The 16,814-nt window shown below is 44.0% G+C and overlaps 1 protein-coding gene across 1 annotated transcript; it reads right to left on the bottom strand.

Moving 5' to 3' along the window:
- Positions 1 to 8,097: 8,097 nt before the first annotated feature.
- On the bottom strand, positions 8,098 to 16,667 carry HNRNPA1 (heterogeneous nuclear ribonucleoprotein A1). Its single transcript, XM_068267167.1, has 10 exons — positions 16,544 to 16,667; positions 14,671 to 14,778; positions 13,514 to 13,660; positions 12,659 to 12,869; positions 11,944 to 12,036; positions 10,188 to 10,298; positions 9,881 to 10,111; positions 9,657 to 9,806; positions 8,515 to 8,599; positions 8,098 to 8,394 (listed from the first exon to the last, which is right to left on the bottom strand). The coding sequence occupies exons 1-9, from the start codon at positions 16,556 to 16,558 to the stop codon at positions 8,526 to 8,528; spliced, it is 1,140 nt and encodes a 379-aa protein (XP_068123268.1). The 5' UTR covers positions 16,559 to 16,667; the 3' UTR covers positions 8,098 to 8,394; positions 8,515 to 8,525.
- Between the last annotated feature and the right edge of the window lie 147 nt (positions 16,668 to 16,814).

The following is a 16,814-nucleotide window of genomic DNA, read 5'->3' on the forward strand; positions in this document are numbered from 1 at the left end:
AGCAAGCCAGATCAAAAGTAGCATGTGGAGCCCTTATGTTTTTACCCCTTGGGCAACTCTTCAATCAGCCAGGTACTTGATGCAGCATATGCAATGTCAAAGTAAAGGGGAACTTCAGCCTAAACAAACAGTCATTAAAGAGAAACTCCGACCAATAATTGAACTTTATCCCAATCAGTAGCTGATACCCACTTTTACATGAAAAATATGATTTTCACAAATAGACCATCAGGGGGCGCTGTATGACTGATTTTGTGCTGAAACCCCTCCCACAAGAGGCTCTGGTACCGTACGGTACTCTGGGCAAACTGCCACAATGTAACAATGACACACACAGGAAATGGCTGTTTATAGCTGTCTGTTAAAGCCAGAACAGCTACATAATCTGCCCACAGTAACAATGTCACCATTTAATACATGTCAGAATGTGAATCTGGGAGAGGAAAGATTTTACAATGAGCAAACTGACTAAATCATGTATACATAATTATTGTAAAAATTAAGCACCTTTTTATATTAAATTATTTTCACTGGAGTTCCTCTTTAAGTTACGTTAATTACAATAGGTAATATAATTTTTTTACCCACCCGGCTTTAAAACAGGCAAATTTTTGTGATTCATGGGGCGGCCATCTTTTTTGGTTGAAAGGTGGTGACAAGGAGCATAAGACAGTTCCAACTGAACAAGATCAGAAATCCCATCATGCTTTGCACAGCATCAGGGGAAAAAAGCCTGGGCAGTATTCTGCGCAGCTAAAAGAGGCTTGTATAAGAGAAACAAAATTCTGATGCTGTGGAACTGCCTTTTCAGTGCTGCTGAGTCGAGTTTTAGTCTGGAGGTTCACTTTAACATTTTCAAGCTGGTTAGGTTGCTGCTCAGACTTCACATTTCATTGATCTTGACTACATCAGAGGTGGGTTGGGTGATTCATCTTGGCATGTTATGCCTCAAAATACCTTTCTACAGATGAGATGCAAGTTCTTTGACACCAGGTCTCCCTTTATCAAGGTATATGGCTCCTGTGGCACCAAAACAATTTGTACAGTGGAAGCACAAAGCATGTGGTTTGACTTGCAAACATTGGTGTACTGAGTTTTGGACTTTAGTGAACCTCCAGACAAAAAAAAAAAACCGACTCAGCAGCACTGAAGAGGCCTGGTGTTTCTTTAACAGTTCCGCAGCATCAGAACTTTGTTTCTCTTACACAAGCCTCATTTTTAGCTGCAGAGAAGAACTGCCTGGGCTTTTCCCCTGATGCTGTGCAAAGCATGATGGGATTTCTGAGGTTCTTGTTCTGCTGTTTTGGTACATTTTGAATTTGAAGCCTAGTGCATGCAGCTGGGAGGGGTTATCAGGACAAAGGACAGTTGGAACCTTAAGGCCCATACACATGGATTTTTGCGAACGACTCGTCGTTTGAACGTTCCGCCGTTCACACGTCAAATCCGACGTGTGTACAGACTATCCTTCGGGTGATAAGACTGGTCCTGAACGATCCACCGGGCGGATCGCTGAAAACCAGTCTTATCACCCGAACGATAGTCTGTACACACGTCGGATTTGACGTGCGAACGACTGGACGGAACGTTCAGACAGGTCGTTCGCAAAAATCCGACGTGTGTGTGGGCCTATATGCTCCTTGTCACCTCCTTTCAACCAAAGAGATGGCTGCCCCATGACAAAGATGACAGCCCCCATGAATCACAAACATTTGCCTGTTCTTTTAAAACCGGGTGGGTAAAAAAATTACCTGTCTATTGTAATTAACATAACTAATGTAACTTAATGACAGTATGTTTAGGCTGAAGTTCCCCTTTAAGATGTTAGCATCTCATTGACCATCTTTATTCAACAGTCCTAACCTTTCAATGGCAGCTTTAAGTTTCTAGAAAGCTTGCTGTAATCTACTGCAACATCATACAACTCAGGGGTGGATTCTGTTACCATGGGTTCCAGGAAGATTTCTAGAGCCTCAAAGCTGTATCATCTGGACCAGTCTCAAATGCATAAAGCTGGTCATTGCCTGACATTGGCAAGTAGATTTTAGAGGGTACCTAAAATTTAAAGCTTCTTCTTCCAGGCCCCTGAAGTACTCCTGGTCCCTTAGTCATCCCATGCCTCTATGAATCAGCACCCTTCTGAAAACTGACTCAGTTGCATGCAGCTCCCTGATCATGCATTTTTTTAAATTCACAAGCTGCTGTCTACAAGAGTGATCATGATGCACAAGAACCCACCAGAAAGGCACTGCAGCTGAAAATCACAGATTAACAGTAAGAAAGATTAGGACTGCAGGGGTCTGAAGGAAGCCCCAGGAGGGTTAAACTTGAAGAGTGGCAATTGTTTATAAGTGGTCCAAGTTTATGCATCTTGAAAGTGGACCAGTTGAAAGCTACAGAGGTGGGATTTGATGGACCATATGCAAACTGAATTTAAGTAGCATAAACTGGCATGAACACTAGGAATTCAAAGTAAATGGGAACCCCCAGAAGACCTAGAGTGTTCCAAGTTTTGTAAGGATTCCCATCAACTTTAACCAAACCTAGTGCAGTCAGCAGGGGTCTTGTCCTCATTTCTATCACTAGGGGTTCAGAGCTTGTGTTGAGGGCAGCGGGTTAATGACAGCTGGTATGGAAACTGGCCACTCAGATTTCCCTTTTATGAAGTCCCAATGCATGAGGAAGCAAGGGAACACTTGAGGAAAATCATGGGATTTTTAGTTATACAGTAAATACACAGCTGAAGTCAAAAACAAGTCATATAGAAAAATAAAAGCTTTATTAAAAAACTGGGTTCCAGAGGTAGTATTGTATAAAAACAGTCAAGTATCAGAAGTTCAAGTTGAAGTGTAAACATTAAATTTAGTAGGCATGCCATCTGGCTGAAGGTCAAACCCAGACACACCAAATCACCTGTAGAAACAAAAATATAAAGTTTAGCTAGTTCTGAAGTTACTTTACATAAAAGGGAACAAAAAGCCTCAGCTTTATCTGCAATTATGAATTCTATGAGCAACACTTCTAGTAGTTCTAAAGTCAAACCATTGACTGACTATTGGTAGACAATTAAATGCAAACTGGATCTGCCAACTCAAGCAATCAATACCATCCACTTCATTACACAGCTGTGCAGATTCAGACATTGCATTGATTTGAATGGCAGAACTAGCCACAGCAGCTTACCCATTACTTCACATGGGCATTACAGTTCATTCAAAAACTTGGGGTTTTCTCCACTGGTCTGCTGGCCTTATACAGGAGCCACATACAATTTGATGATCTACATGCCCCACCAATTTCCAGCATGTCTGATCTGAGGATTGATAGGTTTTAAGACAGGTTTCAAGACAGATTTCCATAGAAATGAATGGAAATTGGTCATAAAAATGCTCAATCCTCAGATCAAACATGCTGGAAATAACTAATCAGGCAGGTAAATTGGCTGAAAAATTGTATGGTGTGGATCCAGCTTTAAACACTTCATGAGTTTCAGATAGATCTAGATATCTATGTAAATTGGGTGCAATTCTCAGCCCAAAACAATGCTAGTTTCACAATTGCACCCCTTGAAAGAGTCCTAGATGGGGATTATAAAGAAAAATTTGGGGCATCAAATCTCCAGGCCTGATTGCTCCTACACAGTCCTCTGCATCTTTAGTCACCTGCAATTGGCCCTGGAAAGTCCTCTGCTTTAGGGCTAACTGCATTTGGGGCCCAGCTGCGTGCTCCCACCATGTTCATGTCAGGAGTGCACTGCACAGGCGCAGAATGCTTCTGGCAATGGGAGCACACCTAGCTGGACTGCACTGACTGGAGGATTTTCAAGGGCCAGTTACAGGTAAATAGAGGCAGGAGGCTGTAGGAGTGATCAGGCTGGAGTATGCACCATGTACACTTTCTAATTACCCACCTCAAGTACACTTGTGTCATCAAGCCAAAAGGCCAACTCAGTATATAAAATAGAGATGCATATTTAAAAACACATCTTGCTTTGTGGCAAAGAAAAAAAACGTTCTACATACCTAGGGCTTCCTCCAGCCCTGATCACTCCCACCAGCCTTGATCACTCCCACGTCCTCTGCTGCCTCTATCAGCCGGTACCAGGTCCCATCATTTTGGCCAGTTAACGCAAGCGCAGTGCACTCCCTCCGTGCAGGCCCATGTGTAAAGATACAGAGTCCCTGCGCTTGTGTACAAATAGCTGCATCTGCTGGAAGTGATGGGACCTAGTACCAGCGATAGAGGCAGCAGAGGATGGTGGTGTGGGAGTGATCCAGGCTTATGGGGCTGGAGGAAGCCCCAGATATGTATAACTTTCATTTTTTTAAAGAGTTAGTCTCTGGTTCCCTTTAGAGAGCCCAAGGTGGGTAAAAACATACCTGAGCCATGGGGCCGAGTGGATCAGGTAGCCCCCCCCAAAAAAAATGCCATTTCCAATCAGGGCTGTGGAATCTCTTGAGTTTATTGAACCACTGACTCAACTTCAGGTACCCACAATTGCCATGGCTCGTGGGCCACACTGGTATGAAAATTCACTCATCCAGTGTGCAGGGAGGGGCAGAGGTGTGGTCAAGGAGAGCTGCCCAATTGCAGCTCTAGAAAACCTGCAGGAATACCCCTGGCAGGCATTTTAAACAGGGAATCCCTCCCTTATAATTACCTCTGAGATAGTGACAAGTCTTGTTGCTAATCTCAGTGGGCTATAGCATGAGCAGACAGGCATGTCATGACGTAGAGACTATGCCTCTGTCCCATCTGCCCACCTAGAGTTCTCTTTAAAGTAATGGCCTGCATGTTCTAAACCCATGGTAAACTTGGGAAACAAGGCCCAGTCCTGAGATCCTGGGTTAAAGGATACCAGAGCCCAAGTACACTGTCAGAAGGGTCTAAGCCTTCACCTACAGCTCCCACATTTGCACTGACGTTCTATGGTTAGCAGCTCCCAACCCCAGCATCCACTATGGAAATACCATGCACCATTTCCTTCCCTCTGTGTCCTGCCTAAGTCATTGCCCTGTCTAGTGATGTATGCGCAACAGAAAGGGAGGGGAAGGAAATATTGCGCAGCACAGTATTTCCATAGTGGATGCTGGGGTCAAGAGCTGCTAATGGGGTATAGAATGGGGGCACAAATGTTGCAAATGAGGGAGCAGTAAGTGAGGTCTCACACCCTCCTGACAGCATACCATGTCTATATCTAGGTGCTTGGGCTCAGGTATCTAAGATTTAATCTGAGAGAGCAGTCCTCATGCCAGACCATATATACTGCAGCCCTTGACAGTAAATCTACTCTTTTCCTGGATTCAGGTACCCTTTAAAAACTATTTACCTTAAAAATCATCTGTATAGGAATGGCATCCATTAAGTCCAGGAATGGCATCCATTCAGTCCAAATGTTAAAAATCTGAGCAGCAACCTGTGAGAAAAAAAAACCAAACCAGAAGTTAACCCTCCAGTCTAACTTTTACATGCACCAAAGCAACCGATTGATGCCAGCTACTGAAGTAGTAAAAAAAAAAAAAAAAATTGTATAAGCTGTGATAGACTAGTGCCAACATCTATTCATGTTTTAACTGACTGCATGCTTTCTAGCAATAAATAACTAACCTGTTCTGATTTTCCTGAATCTCAGCCATTCTAAAGCAATATAGGTCACTGTCACATGAAAACCTTGTTTGTCCACTGTGGGGCTGATCCATGCATGGAACTTAAGTTACCTAGAATAGTTTGGTTTCACTTGATGGCTTCCAATCAGCACCTTGGGGTCACTACTGCACATTGGAGCTGTTAAAGACAGTCTCACCCTGGCCTGCTACCTGGGCCAGCATAAAGCTTCATTTTATCTGACAAGCTACGAGACTTGTCTACAGCACTGGCTTGAACTTGTTATTGTGTTGCCATGCTAAAAAAGTTAATCTTTTGAAGTAAAGTAGTCTTTATCCTTTTCCATTAACCCCAGGTGAGAAACACATTTCCCATTTTGTGAATTTATAACTGAGGACCATGGGGCAACAGATGAATGGGAAAAGTGCAGGTGTACACAAACCAGAAAGGCATCTCAACCACTTAGGCTACATGCAAAACAGCTTTTAGTTTGCTTAGCAATGTTAGTTGGGATAATGTACTATAACCCCTGCCACCCCCCTGAAAGTGTACCTGAAACAGTCTCAGGATTAATGCTTACCTGGGAGCTTCCTCCAGCCCCTTCAGGGTGTTTGGTCTCTCAAAGTCTCCCCTAGTACTGGCAAAGTCAGTGCATGGTGAGAAGTGCAACACCCTGAAAAAGGGGTTGAGGGAGCCCAAGTATAAACGCTGACACTTTAGACTGAAGCCTCCTGAAAATGTTTTTGCTTTAAATATGTCTAACATGAATGCCCCATCCCTGCAGCTGAAAACTGAACTCCAAACTCCTGGGGCAAAAGCCACAGCTTTCAAGGTCATGGATTTTGCTGCCCGAGGAGGCAGAGCTTTGGGCTGTAGCTCCTCCATTTATGTCCATCTGCACCAATTGCCACCTCTGAAAGAAGACTGCGGGGAGGAGGCGGAGATACATGCATATTGGTGAGAAGAGGCAGAGCTACTGCGCAAAGCTCTGCCACTACATGGAAGAGCCCTGCTATTAGCCCCAAGAGTTTGGGGTGGTTGAGTTTTCAGCTGAAGGGATGCAGCATTTCAGCTGGGGGAATTAATGTAAAAACATGCTTTGAGAGGTGTCAGACTAAGTCTCAGGCACATTTTAAGGATACCTACAAAAGGTTTAAAGCAAGGAGATTTTTACAGTGATTAACAAACTGAAGAGATCAAATCACAAGACAATTCAGGACAAAGAAAATTCTGTTCTTACCTACAAGGTAACATAACTGCCCCTCCTGGCTCGTATTGCATGCTAGGCTTAACATGAAGATTGTATTCTGGTCTGACTCCTTCCGATGAGCTGAAGTTTTTCTTGCTAGATGTTTTACATGTCAGCTTATCTGCTTTACTGGATGATCAGCTAGTCTGTTGTAGCAACACTGGTCTGAGCTGCTGAATACATCTTCCTTGCTAGCAGACTCTGGAGCTTTATATCTAGGCTCAGTTCCTGACTGTCTTCATCCTCAGCAGGACCTTGCTAGCTGTTCCTTTGCAAGTTTCTCCCCCAAACTGGTATGCTCAGAGTTCAAGACCTCCATCTCACAAGAGTGTAAAGCCGCCAAGCATGTGTACTTCATAGTGAATGACTTACAGTACCATGTTCAAAGCTGAAGTAATGCTTTTTAGCTTCAAACACCCAGACTCAAGTTTTATAAGCCCATTTTGAACTCAACTGGGTATCTGAAGTTTTAAACTTTTATAGCACCTTATCCATTGCCTGACCTTTCATGAACAGCCTCCCTTGATTGAATAGTCATTGTCAAATCAGCTAACGCCTATACAGCTATGCAGATTGCTGCCTGCCCATCCCATCAGTATTTGAACCTGGACTTTTATGTAAGGACAGTGGTCATTAAACTTCTGGGGTGATGGCACCTTGACAATTTTCCAAGGCACCCCTGGGCAATAGCTAGCTATAATTAGGGATCACCCCCTCAAAGTACAGTGGCATCCATTAGACAGCATCCCTCCAAGGGGTCACTGCCCCACCCATTGTATATTAAAGTGGTGGCAATGCACAAAGGAGGGAGTAGCTTGAGGCAGCACCCAGCTTAAGAACCCCCTGCTTTAGAAAGTTGTGCAAATTTTCACTGACCACCAAGATAGGGGTCAGATTTGCTACAGAAATCATGGATGCTGATAAAGTCAGGTCACTGGAACAGACAGTGCTGATAGAGTCCTGAAGAAAGGATGTTCCCTAGCCAAAGGGCTATTGCTAGAGGCCAGTACCCGCATACCAATTCTCCAAACCGGGACCCTTTTGCTTGTTGAATCTTCACTAGTGCACACTAGTCAAATCTGCTGTGCAACAGCCTACCAGAAAAGGCCATTGACTACAAGCCTAGCACAAGATTTGAACAATGCAACAAGCAAGTTTTTTTTTTTTTTTTTTTTAAGAACCCAAAACTAGGCATTTGGGGAAGTAACCAAACCATGTTTTTGAAAAAATATGGACCACCAGACTAAAAAAAAGGGACACATTTATTAAGAGTAAAGGATGATTTTTTTACAGTTCAAGAGCACGAAAACAAACTAAAATGTCCTATACAATAAAGCCCAGTACTAGGAATGCTTGACACTTCCACAATACATAAACTTAAGTCTTCAAATCGTCCTGTGTTTTCCTCACACGTATAAAAAAAAAGTTCTGCTAATATTTCTTCATGTAGCAGCTACGCCCTGCCACAACTGTGCTTGGCTGATTTCAACTTGTGTAGTAACCTGTCGCTTGCCTGGCTGTCCTCTCCTGCTAAGCATTTCCTGTTGAATAATATGGAATAAGTGTGTTAATCTAAACATGTCAATGGCCAAAATGTAATGGCAGTTGCCTATCTGCATGATGGTTCTAACAAAACCATTATATCTTTTGCTGCAATATACCTCAAGTTGGTTTAAAATCGCCTTCCACCGCCGTAACCGCCACTGCTGCCGCCACCACCACCACTGGCTCCACCTCCATAGCCACCTATAGGAATTAAACAGTGTTTAAAGCAAAACATGCTAGCAGCTAGATCATGACTGTTTTCTACTAAAGCAGGATGTAGTAACAACCTCATGGATCTATGAATCACTGCTTAAATTAGTGATTGTGGGTATTCAAATAATTCAAGCTCAACTGAAACCTGCACAGACACTTAGGTGGAATTAAACTCAATTTTGCCCACACTATATTACCAGACTGGTCTGATATGAATATCCATTTAAACTACAAAACTGGCCAGCTAATGGACAAATCTGATTTTAAAAGGAATCTGAAGTGAAAAACCCAAAAGACTCATGGTATAATGAGGTGTAGTACAGCTAAGCAAGCTATCAGGAGCACAGATTAATCTCATACTGATCCCAGTACAGGAAGGAAAACTTAAGTCATCCATGCTTCTCTGACCCAACTTGGGTCAGCTACAGTGCAGTTTTCTGAAGCACTTATCACAACTTGTCTTACTGCTTAAGATTTACTACAAGAAGTTCAAAGTATCACTAACCATTGCTATTTCATGGTTTAAAATCGATTAGTGCGTAAACTGCAGATAGAGAATGATTTAATATTTTAATTTTCAGTTAAAGCTGAGTTTTCTTTGCTACTCGTGTTCTATGAACTATCTGCACTACACATACCAATTCACAACAATTTTTTTTGCTTCAGTGTCACTGTGTACCTAAGGCAGTTCATGACACAAATGGGACAGAGGCATGTTTTCATCCTCTTGCCATGCTAGCTACTCCCAAATAAACTGCCATGTTGGTAAAGTGGCTTTGAGTGCCTGCTAAGGAACCACTTTACCAACTCACTGGCTCCCCCACCCCCTTCATGTTCAGAGGAGTGTAGTTTACCCTCAAGCCCCCCCCCCCCCAAAAAAAAAAGTAAACTGGAACAGCAGTAAAATTACTTGATCCAGCTTGCTTTATACCTTTTCTTGCAGATTATCCTAGACCAGCCTTCACCATGTTCTTAAAAGGCACGTCTAATTTAATAGATCAGCAACTATTGGGAAAGCTTCAGTGGATATTTGATAGGTACTTACCACCACCATAAGGTCCAGAACTCCTTCCGCTGTAGCTTCCTCCACCACCACCACCACCTCCACTTTTCATTGGCCCAAAGTTTGATGAGGACTGGCTGTTGTAGTTTCCAAAGTCGTTATATCCACCTCCTCCACTGCCACCAAAGTTTCCTAAAGAGAGGGACTTGTTAGGAAAAGGTCTGGTAGTGACACACAAACCAAACACCACATATTAACCAACTTACCATTTCCACCACTGCCAAATCCACCACCACCACTGCCTCCGCCACCATTATAGCCATCATATCCTCCACTACTTCCGCCATAGCCACTACCTTGGCTACCTCCATAACTCTGTCCACCGCCATATCCTCGACTGCCACCGGAATATGGTTGGTTACCACCATAACCTTCATTGCCAAAGCCATTGTAGCCATCTCCACCACCTCCATATCCACCACGTCCACCAAATCCACCTAGGAGCAAGAGGTTATTAGAACCAAAACCAATAGTGTTTCTTCATTACACACTTCTAGATTAGGTATGACTTACCACCACCTCGGCTACTGCTGCCGCCGCCAAAGTTTCCTCCACGCCCACCGTAGCTTTCACCACCAAATCCACCACGCCCACCAAAGCTTCCTCCACCACCACCACCACGAGCTGTAGAAGAGATCAGCATGGTTTATAAGATGGGCAAATTTAGCCCCAAGTACCATCACAAGGAAGTGAGACCCCAAGAATTATATAACCTTGTAGTGCTCAATCTGAGCTCCTCTCCCCCCCCCCCCCCCCTTGGGACTACTGCAAGCTTTTAAAGGGAAGATGTGCGCAGACTAACTGCACTTACCTGGGGCTTCTTCCAGCTCCTGGCAATCGGTGCCCTTGCCGCAGCTCCTCTCCCAGCATCCAGCGGTGAAGCAGACCACCAGGTCTGCTTCATGTGCGCTCCACGACGTGGGTCACAAGGTGTAAGTGACGTCATCTGGTCTCTACTGTGCAGGCGCAGTAGACCTGATGTCCTCACACCACGTGACCCGACCCCAACCCCCCCCCCCCCCCCCCCCCCGTGGTGTGCACAAAAGCAGACCTGGTGGGGTCAGCTTCTTCACCACTGGATGCCAGGAGGGAGAGGAATTGCGGCGAGGGCACAGATTGCCAGGAGCTGGAAGGAGCCCCAGGTAAGTGCAGTTTTATTTAGTCTGCACAAACCTTCCCTTTAAAGAAAACTAACACGAAGTATACTGTGCATGCACAAATCCAGCCTCATGTGCACCCAACTTCAGAAGCACTTGGGACATGAGTGCTTATGAAATATGTCACAGAGTCTCAAATGCCTGTAAATTAAACAGGGGCATTGTTTGAATAATGACACATGCCTGTACACAAATGCATTGAATGACCACCTCATGTATAGTAAACTTGGGCAGGTCGTGAAGTCTAAGGGGCTTTCTGTTCTAGTACTAAAAATTCACTAGTAAATTAGACCTGCACAGGACAAGAAAAACAATGTAATTTGATTGCAGCACTAAAATTTGGCAGTCATACAATATGTAAACCGGATGGAAACCCTTCTGCTTTCATAAAAGCAAGAGGCACTGCATGAGTTCCTTAAAGTGGACCAGAGATTAACTTTCTCATTGCATAATTGTGTTCCTTTCCTGTTTATAGGGCATTCCTCAAACCAAATACTTTTGTATTAATACTCAATTCCCTATAAATTAAACAAGCCACGCCCACAGGTTTTCAGAGAGCCAAGGCACTTTGATAGCAGCAAGGGCTCATGGGAGCTCAGTCTGGGCAAGAGGGGGAGGCATTACTAGCCAGAAATTTTAGAGGCAGAGGGGAGATCAGGTTTTTTGCTCAAGATGCAGATAAGCCTGCCTCTAATGTTTACAAACAGTTGCTGTCACTATCACAGGAAGAAATCCTATTCTATTAAAGCTCTTTGCAGCTAGATTTGCTGTGTAAACCAACTTTAGATATATAGACAAGTTACTTGTTATAGTTTTTCATCTTGGATCTGCTTTAAGCTGTAACAAATAAGCAGCTTCTCTTTTGAAAAGGGGGAAGGGATGAGTTCAGGTCTACTTTAAAGCACAACTTTTAAGCCTAATCTAGACGGAGCGATCCGACAGCTCGATTAGCTGCTGGATCGCCTTTTCTGCGCGTACCCTGCCTGCATTCATGTGGATCCAATAAACCAAGATTTAGGTTTAATTTTAGACTAAACTAGTTTGTGGCACAAGATAAACTGGACATAACCCATTATATAGGTCAGGAATTCTATTCCAACAGTAATACTCACCACCTCTCTGGCTGGATGCTGTGGACATCTCTTGCTTAGATAGAGCTTTTCTTACTTCACAGTTGTGGTCATTGATGGAGTGGTATTTTTGAACTGAGAAAACAGAATTGCATGTCATTTAAATTATGGCTCACTAGCAATTGACATGCAAATAACAAGTTCACACAAAAAAACAAAAAAAAACAAACCCATGCCCTTTTCCAGTTGCGCTTTTGAAACCTTTTGTTGCGGTGTTGACCCCACAAGTGTAATCTAACTTACCAAGGCACACAAAGCATTACTTAGCTGAAACGCTATAGGAGTTCTTTCCAATGCCCGTGCTAGGAAGCCGTGACAACCAAGGGGTGTGAGCTTGTAAGGAACCCAAAGTGCTACAACATCAAGTGATCCATATTAAAAGGAAAGTCTGGATACCCTTTTTTTGCATTGTAAGGACAACTATAATAAGCAGTTGACAGGGATTTTATCTAGCTGCCATCTGGATTTCAGAACCTGTGCCCCCCAAAGGTGAACTGGTCCAAGCCTTGTAAAGATTTTGCCCCTGGATCACTGCACTGGGATGTGTGTGCATAAACAAAAATTCTGGTTGTCTTCCCCCAACTAACCTATGTAACAGTCTTACATAATAGCATTAATTCAGATTTACAGGCTAATTGCTATTGGTAAGGCTCAATGAAAGTGCTACAAGGCACCATAGTTTGAATCTTGCACTTACTGACAATCTTGTCAACTGAATCGTGGTCTTCAAATGTAACAAATGCAAATCCCCTCTTCTTGCCATTGGCGCGGTCTGTCATTATTTCAATCACTTCAATCTTCCCATATCGCTCAAAATAGTCTCTTAAATGATGTTCTTCTGTGTCCTCTTTAATACCACCAACAAATATCTTCTTAACTGTTAGGTGTGCTCCTGGCCTTTGAGAATCCTAAAAGCAAAAAAAAAAAAAAAAGTCAGCACCAACTAACTTTAATACATTTTGCCATAAGCTTGACTCTGACTTGAAACAAAGCCAAACTCAGATGCCAAGTCTTGTACCAGCAGGCAGCCAAATTTTATAGTCGCTTAGCTTACCATGGGCATGCTTGCCCCAGCTAAACTGCTTCTATCCCGTGGCAGAATGGGGTCTTTACCCCCCCCAAATACCCTCAGTGCTGTGCAGGGATCACTTCCTGCTTGAGGCAGGGCTAACACAGCTGTAGCCCTGCCTCAGCGTGTCTATCAGAGCTGATCGCCACCCCTCAGTCTTCCTTCACTGTGAGGAGAGGCGGAGATCCGCCGCTGATAAGATGTGCATGGAGGCAGGGCGATAGCCGTTAGCTCTGCCTCCATCAGCAGCAAAATCTATGATCAAGTTAGTTGTGGATTTTGCAGGGCGATTTGGGGGTAAAGACGCCTCGTTCTGCTGCAGGATAGCTGTGTTTTAGCTGGGGCAAGCATGCCCATGTTGATTATAAGCTAAAAAGCCATTTTTAACTCGCTTCAGAGTCTCTTTAAGCAGTTAAACACTGATTAGCAGTTTAAAGTTAGTGAGAACCAACACCAAGTTTAGTCTTTGTCCACTATACTTGCCTCTCTAGAAACTGCTCTCTTTGGTTCCACCATACGGCCATCTACCCTGTGTGGTCTTGCATTCATAGCAGCATCGACTTCCTCAGTTGTTGAATATGTAACAAAACCAAAGCCACGGGACCGTTTTGAGTTTGAATCCCTCATGACCTATAAAACAAAACCACATTGAGTGTCCACTTTCAGGGAAGAAAAAAAAAGCCAACCAACCCATCCCAACCATGGCAATTCAAAACCACGAAGATTTAAACAAAACCACCCACTACAGGAACAGCACATGCCTTTTGGTGGCAAGCCCAATTTTTTCTAGGACACATCTTTAAGGCACTATAAGTTGGAAAGGGGAAAACCCAGTTTGCACCATCTAAATATAGCCATGTCTCAGCAGACAGATTAGATACAGTATAGCACAATACACTGCCCAAGTGGGGGTGCCTTGTGGCCACCATAAATGTATGAGAGGGCATATTCGATCACATGAGTAGCCCAGTGTTCTTACCAAGCACATTTAAAGGGAAGGTTCAGGGAAACCTTTAAAAAAATAAAAATCAATATCCACTTACCTGGGGCTTCCTCCAGCCCGTGGCAGACAGGAGGTGCCCTCGCCGCCACTCCAGAGGCTTCCGGTCGCCTTCGGTGGCCGACCCGACCTGGCCAGCCGCCAGGTCGGGCTCTTCTGCGTCCCACGCGGACGTGCTGTCATCGGACGTTCTCCGGGCTTTACTGCGCAGGCGCAGAACTACTGCGCAGTACAGTCCGGAGGACGTCCGATGACGTCAGCGCGCCCGCGTGGGACACAGAAGAGCCCGACCTGGCAGACAACCGAAAGCCTCTGGAGCAGCGGCGAGGGCACCTCCTGCCTGCCACGGGCTGGAGGAAGCCCCAGGTAAGTGGATATGGATTTTTATTTTTTTAAAGGTTACCCAGAACCCTTCCTTTAGCAGAGTGCCCCACTGCTTGTTTTGGTGAGCACCTGGTTGTCATCAGTTCACCTACTATTCTGTAAGCAGAGAACAGAAGCACTGGCCCTGCATTCTCATTTTGCCCCACCTGGCTACTTTGCATGCAACCCAGGGAAAAAAAAAAAATGGGGAGAATAAGGTAACCTTTTTTAACATCTGCTACAGTATCGAATCCAGAATTTGAAACATTTTACTTACCACACAGTCTGTTAAGCCTCCCCATTGTTCAAAATGTTTTCTGAGACTTTCATCTGTGGTCTCGAAGCTCAAGCCTCCAATAAACAGCTTGCGGAGTTGCTCGGGTTCCTTAAGTGTATAAAGAAATAGCATTACTTGTATATAAAGGTAATAGCACAAGACAGACTACTACAATAAAAACTTAACCACCTTAAAAACTATTCTACAAAAGTTCCATGGCTTAAAAAAAAAAAAGTACTAGTATAGTAGAATATAATTAAACTTCTGGCTATCATAAACTCAGTCCACAGGACCCAGGAATTGCATTTTTATAAATATACAAGGTATGACTAAGGACTAATACCAATCACGTACTTTTCCTGATACCTTGAATTTTACTATAAAGGGATTCTACTCTTTAACCGCCCATTTTCACATGCATTTCTCTATATCTGCTTTAACACAAGTACTAATACAATAGCATAATGTACATAAAAACAAGAGAAGCACTGTACACAATTCCACTGCTGTGTGTCTAAATCAGCAATGCATATAAGGATTATGAAATCTTTTGTCTATCAGCTAAGGCCCCTGTCCCCAGCAGGGCCATGGAGTTAGTACAAAAATCAGCCTCAGTTTAACTACTGACAAGCTCCAGGTGCCCCAAATTGCTCCAACTCATTAGCCTAATTTTTACAAAGGCTGGATTTGGTTCAAAAATCATCTATTGAAACTGACCCCAGGTACCCAAAATTACTTTAACTCCACAGCCCTGGTCCCAGACAGTGTTCCACCCTGCCCAGTTGGACACAGAAGGGGACACATGTAGAGTCTGCTTAAAGGAAACTGACAAAATTACCTGGTGCTTCTTCCAGCACCTGAAGGCTGTGCATATCTCCACAGCTCCAATCCAAGCAATCTCACTACCATAGCAGCCACCAATCCAGTCAGCTCTACAGCATCTACCGTATGCGTGCACAAGAAAACTGTGCAGCACTTCAGGCCTGGCCAACAGCTGCAGCACAGGGGACACCCGACAACCAGCTCAGAGCAGCACCAAGGGTCACATAGGCTTACAGGAGCAGGAGGATGCCCCAGGTAAGTAAGGGCCATTAACACTAGAAGCACTTTTCTGAGCTTTATGCTATTAGCTTTTTTTTTTTAAATCACTCCAATTCACTTTCATAATTGTGGTAAAAATAACCACAATTTTCACATAAGCAATAGCTGCAATTTTATTCCATGATTTTAATGAAAGTGAATAGGAGCAATTTTAACCACCACAAGATGCAGAAAAACTGACTCCAATGAATGCCTATGGGCCTGTCGCCACAAACAGGATTTTATGATGCAGATCTTTCCATAGGCATTCATTGGAGTCAGTTTTTCTGCATCCAATCTCCATTCAGTGGAAACCGGTCCACAAAAACGTACAAAAAGATTTAACTAAAGCATTAAGACCTAACATTTCATGTTAAACTACAAACTAGAAGCATTTATATAGAAGTTAAATATAATGTCTTCAGGCTGCACCAGGCCTCATCCTACAAATCCAAACCTATATTAAAAGCAACGACCCATTGACGTCCATCGATATTAACAATAGTCTATGTCTGACTTTATAGAGTAGAGTAAATAACGAATTGTAATAATTCGATTTCTACAAGAAATCAAGATGCAGGCTGTACACGTGCGAGGTAGGCCGCAGAGAGACAAGATGGCGGCAGACAAAGGCCTCGTCCTCCCCCATCACACAAGATGACTGCCGAGTCACATGCCCGAGCAACTACTCCTCACTATAGAGAAACGACATGCGCCTCCGCTTTAACAAGGCGCACATAGGCAGCCCCAGAGAACAGCGCACCCCGCAGACTGCTATATCTGCAGCTCTCACCTCAGACTTGTGCATGATGGCGATTCTACCAACGATGTTCCCTCCGCAGCACCGACAACCACAAAGACAAAACTCAACGCAGCTACAAGGCTATGATCACCGTCCACCGCCCTTTTACCACGTCAGACCCCGCCCAGCGAACTCCCTGATTGGCGATCAAGTCATTTCCTGCGTCATTGATTGGTGAAAGGGCGTGACCATCCGCCGCTGATTGGTTGAATCATAACGGATGCTTTAGACACGCCTGTGGTAATGCCCCGCCCCTGCCGCT

The sequence above is a fragment of the Hyperolius riggenbachi genome, chromosome 2 (genome assembly GCF_040937935.1).
Source record: "Hyperolius riggenbachi isolate aHypRig1 chromosome 2, aHypRig1.pri, whole genome shotgun sequence".
Lineage (NCBI taxonomy): Eukaryota > Metazoa > Chordata > Amphibia > Anura > Hyperoliidae > Hyperolius > Hyperolius riggenbachi.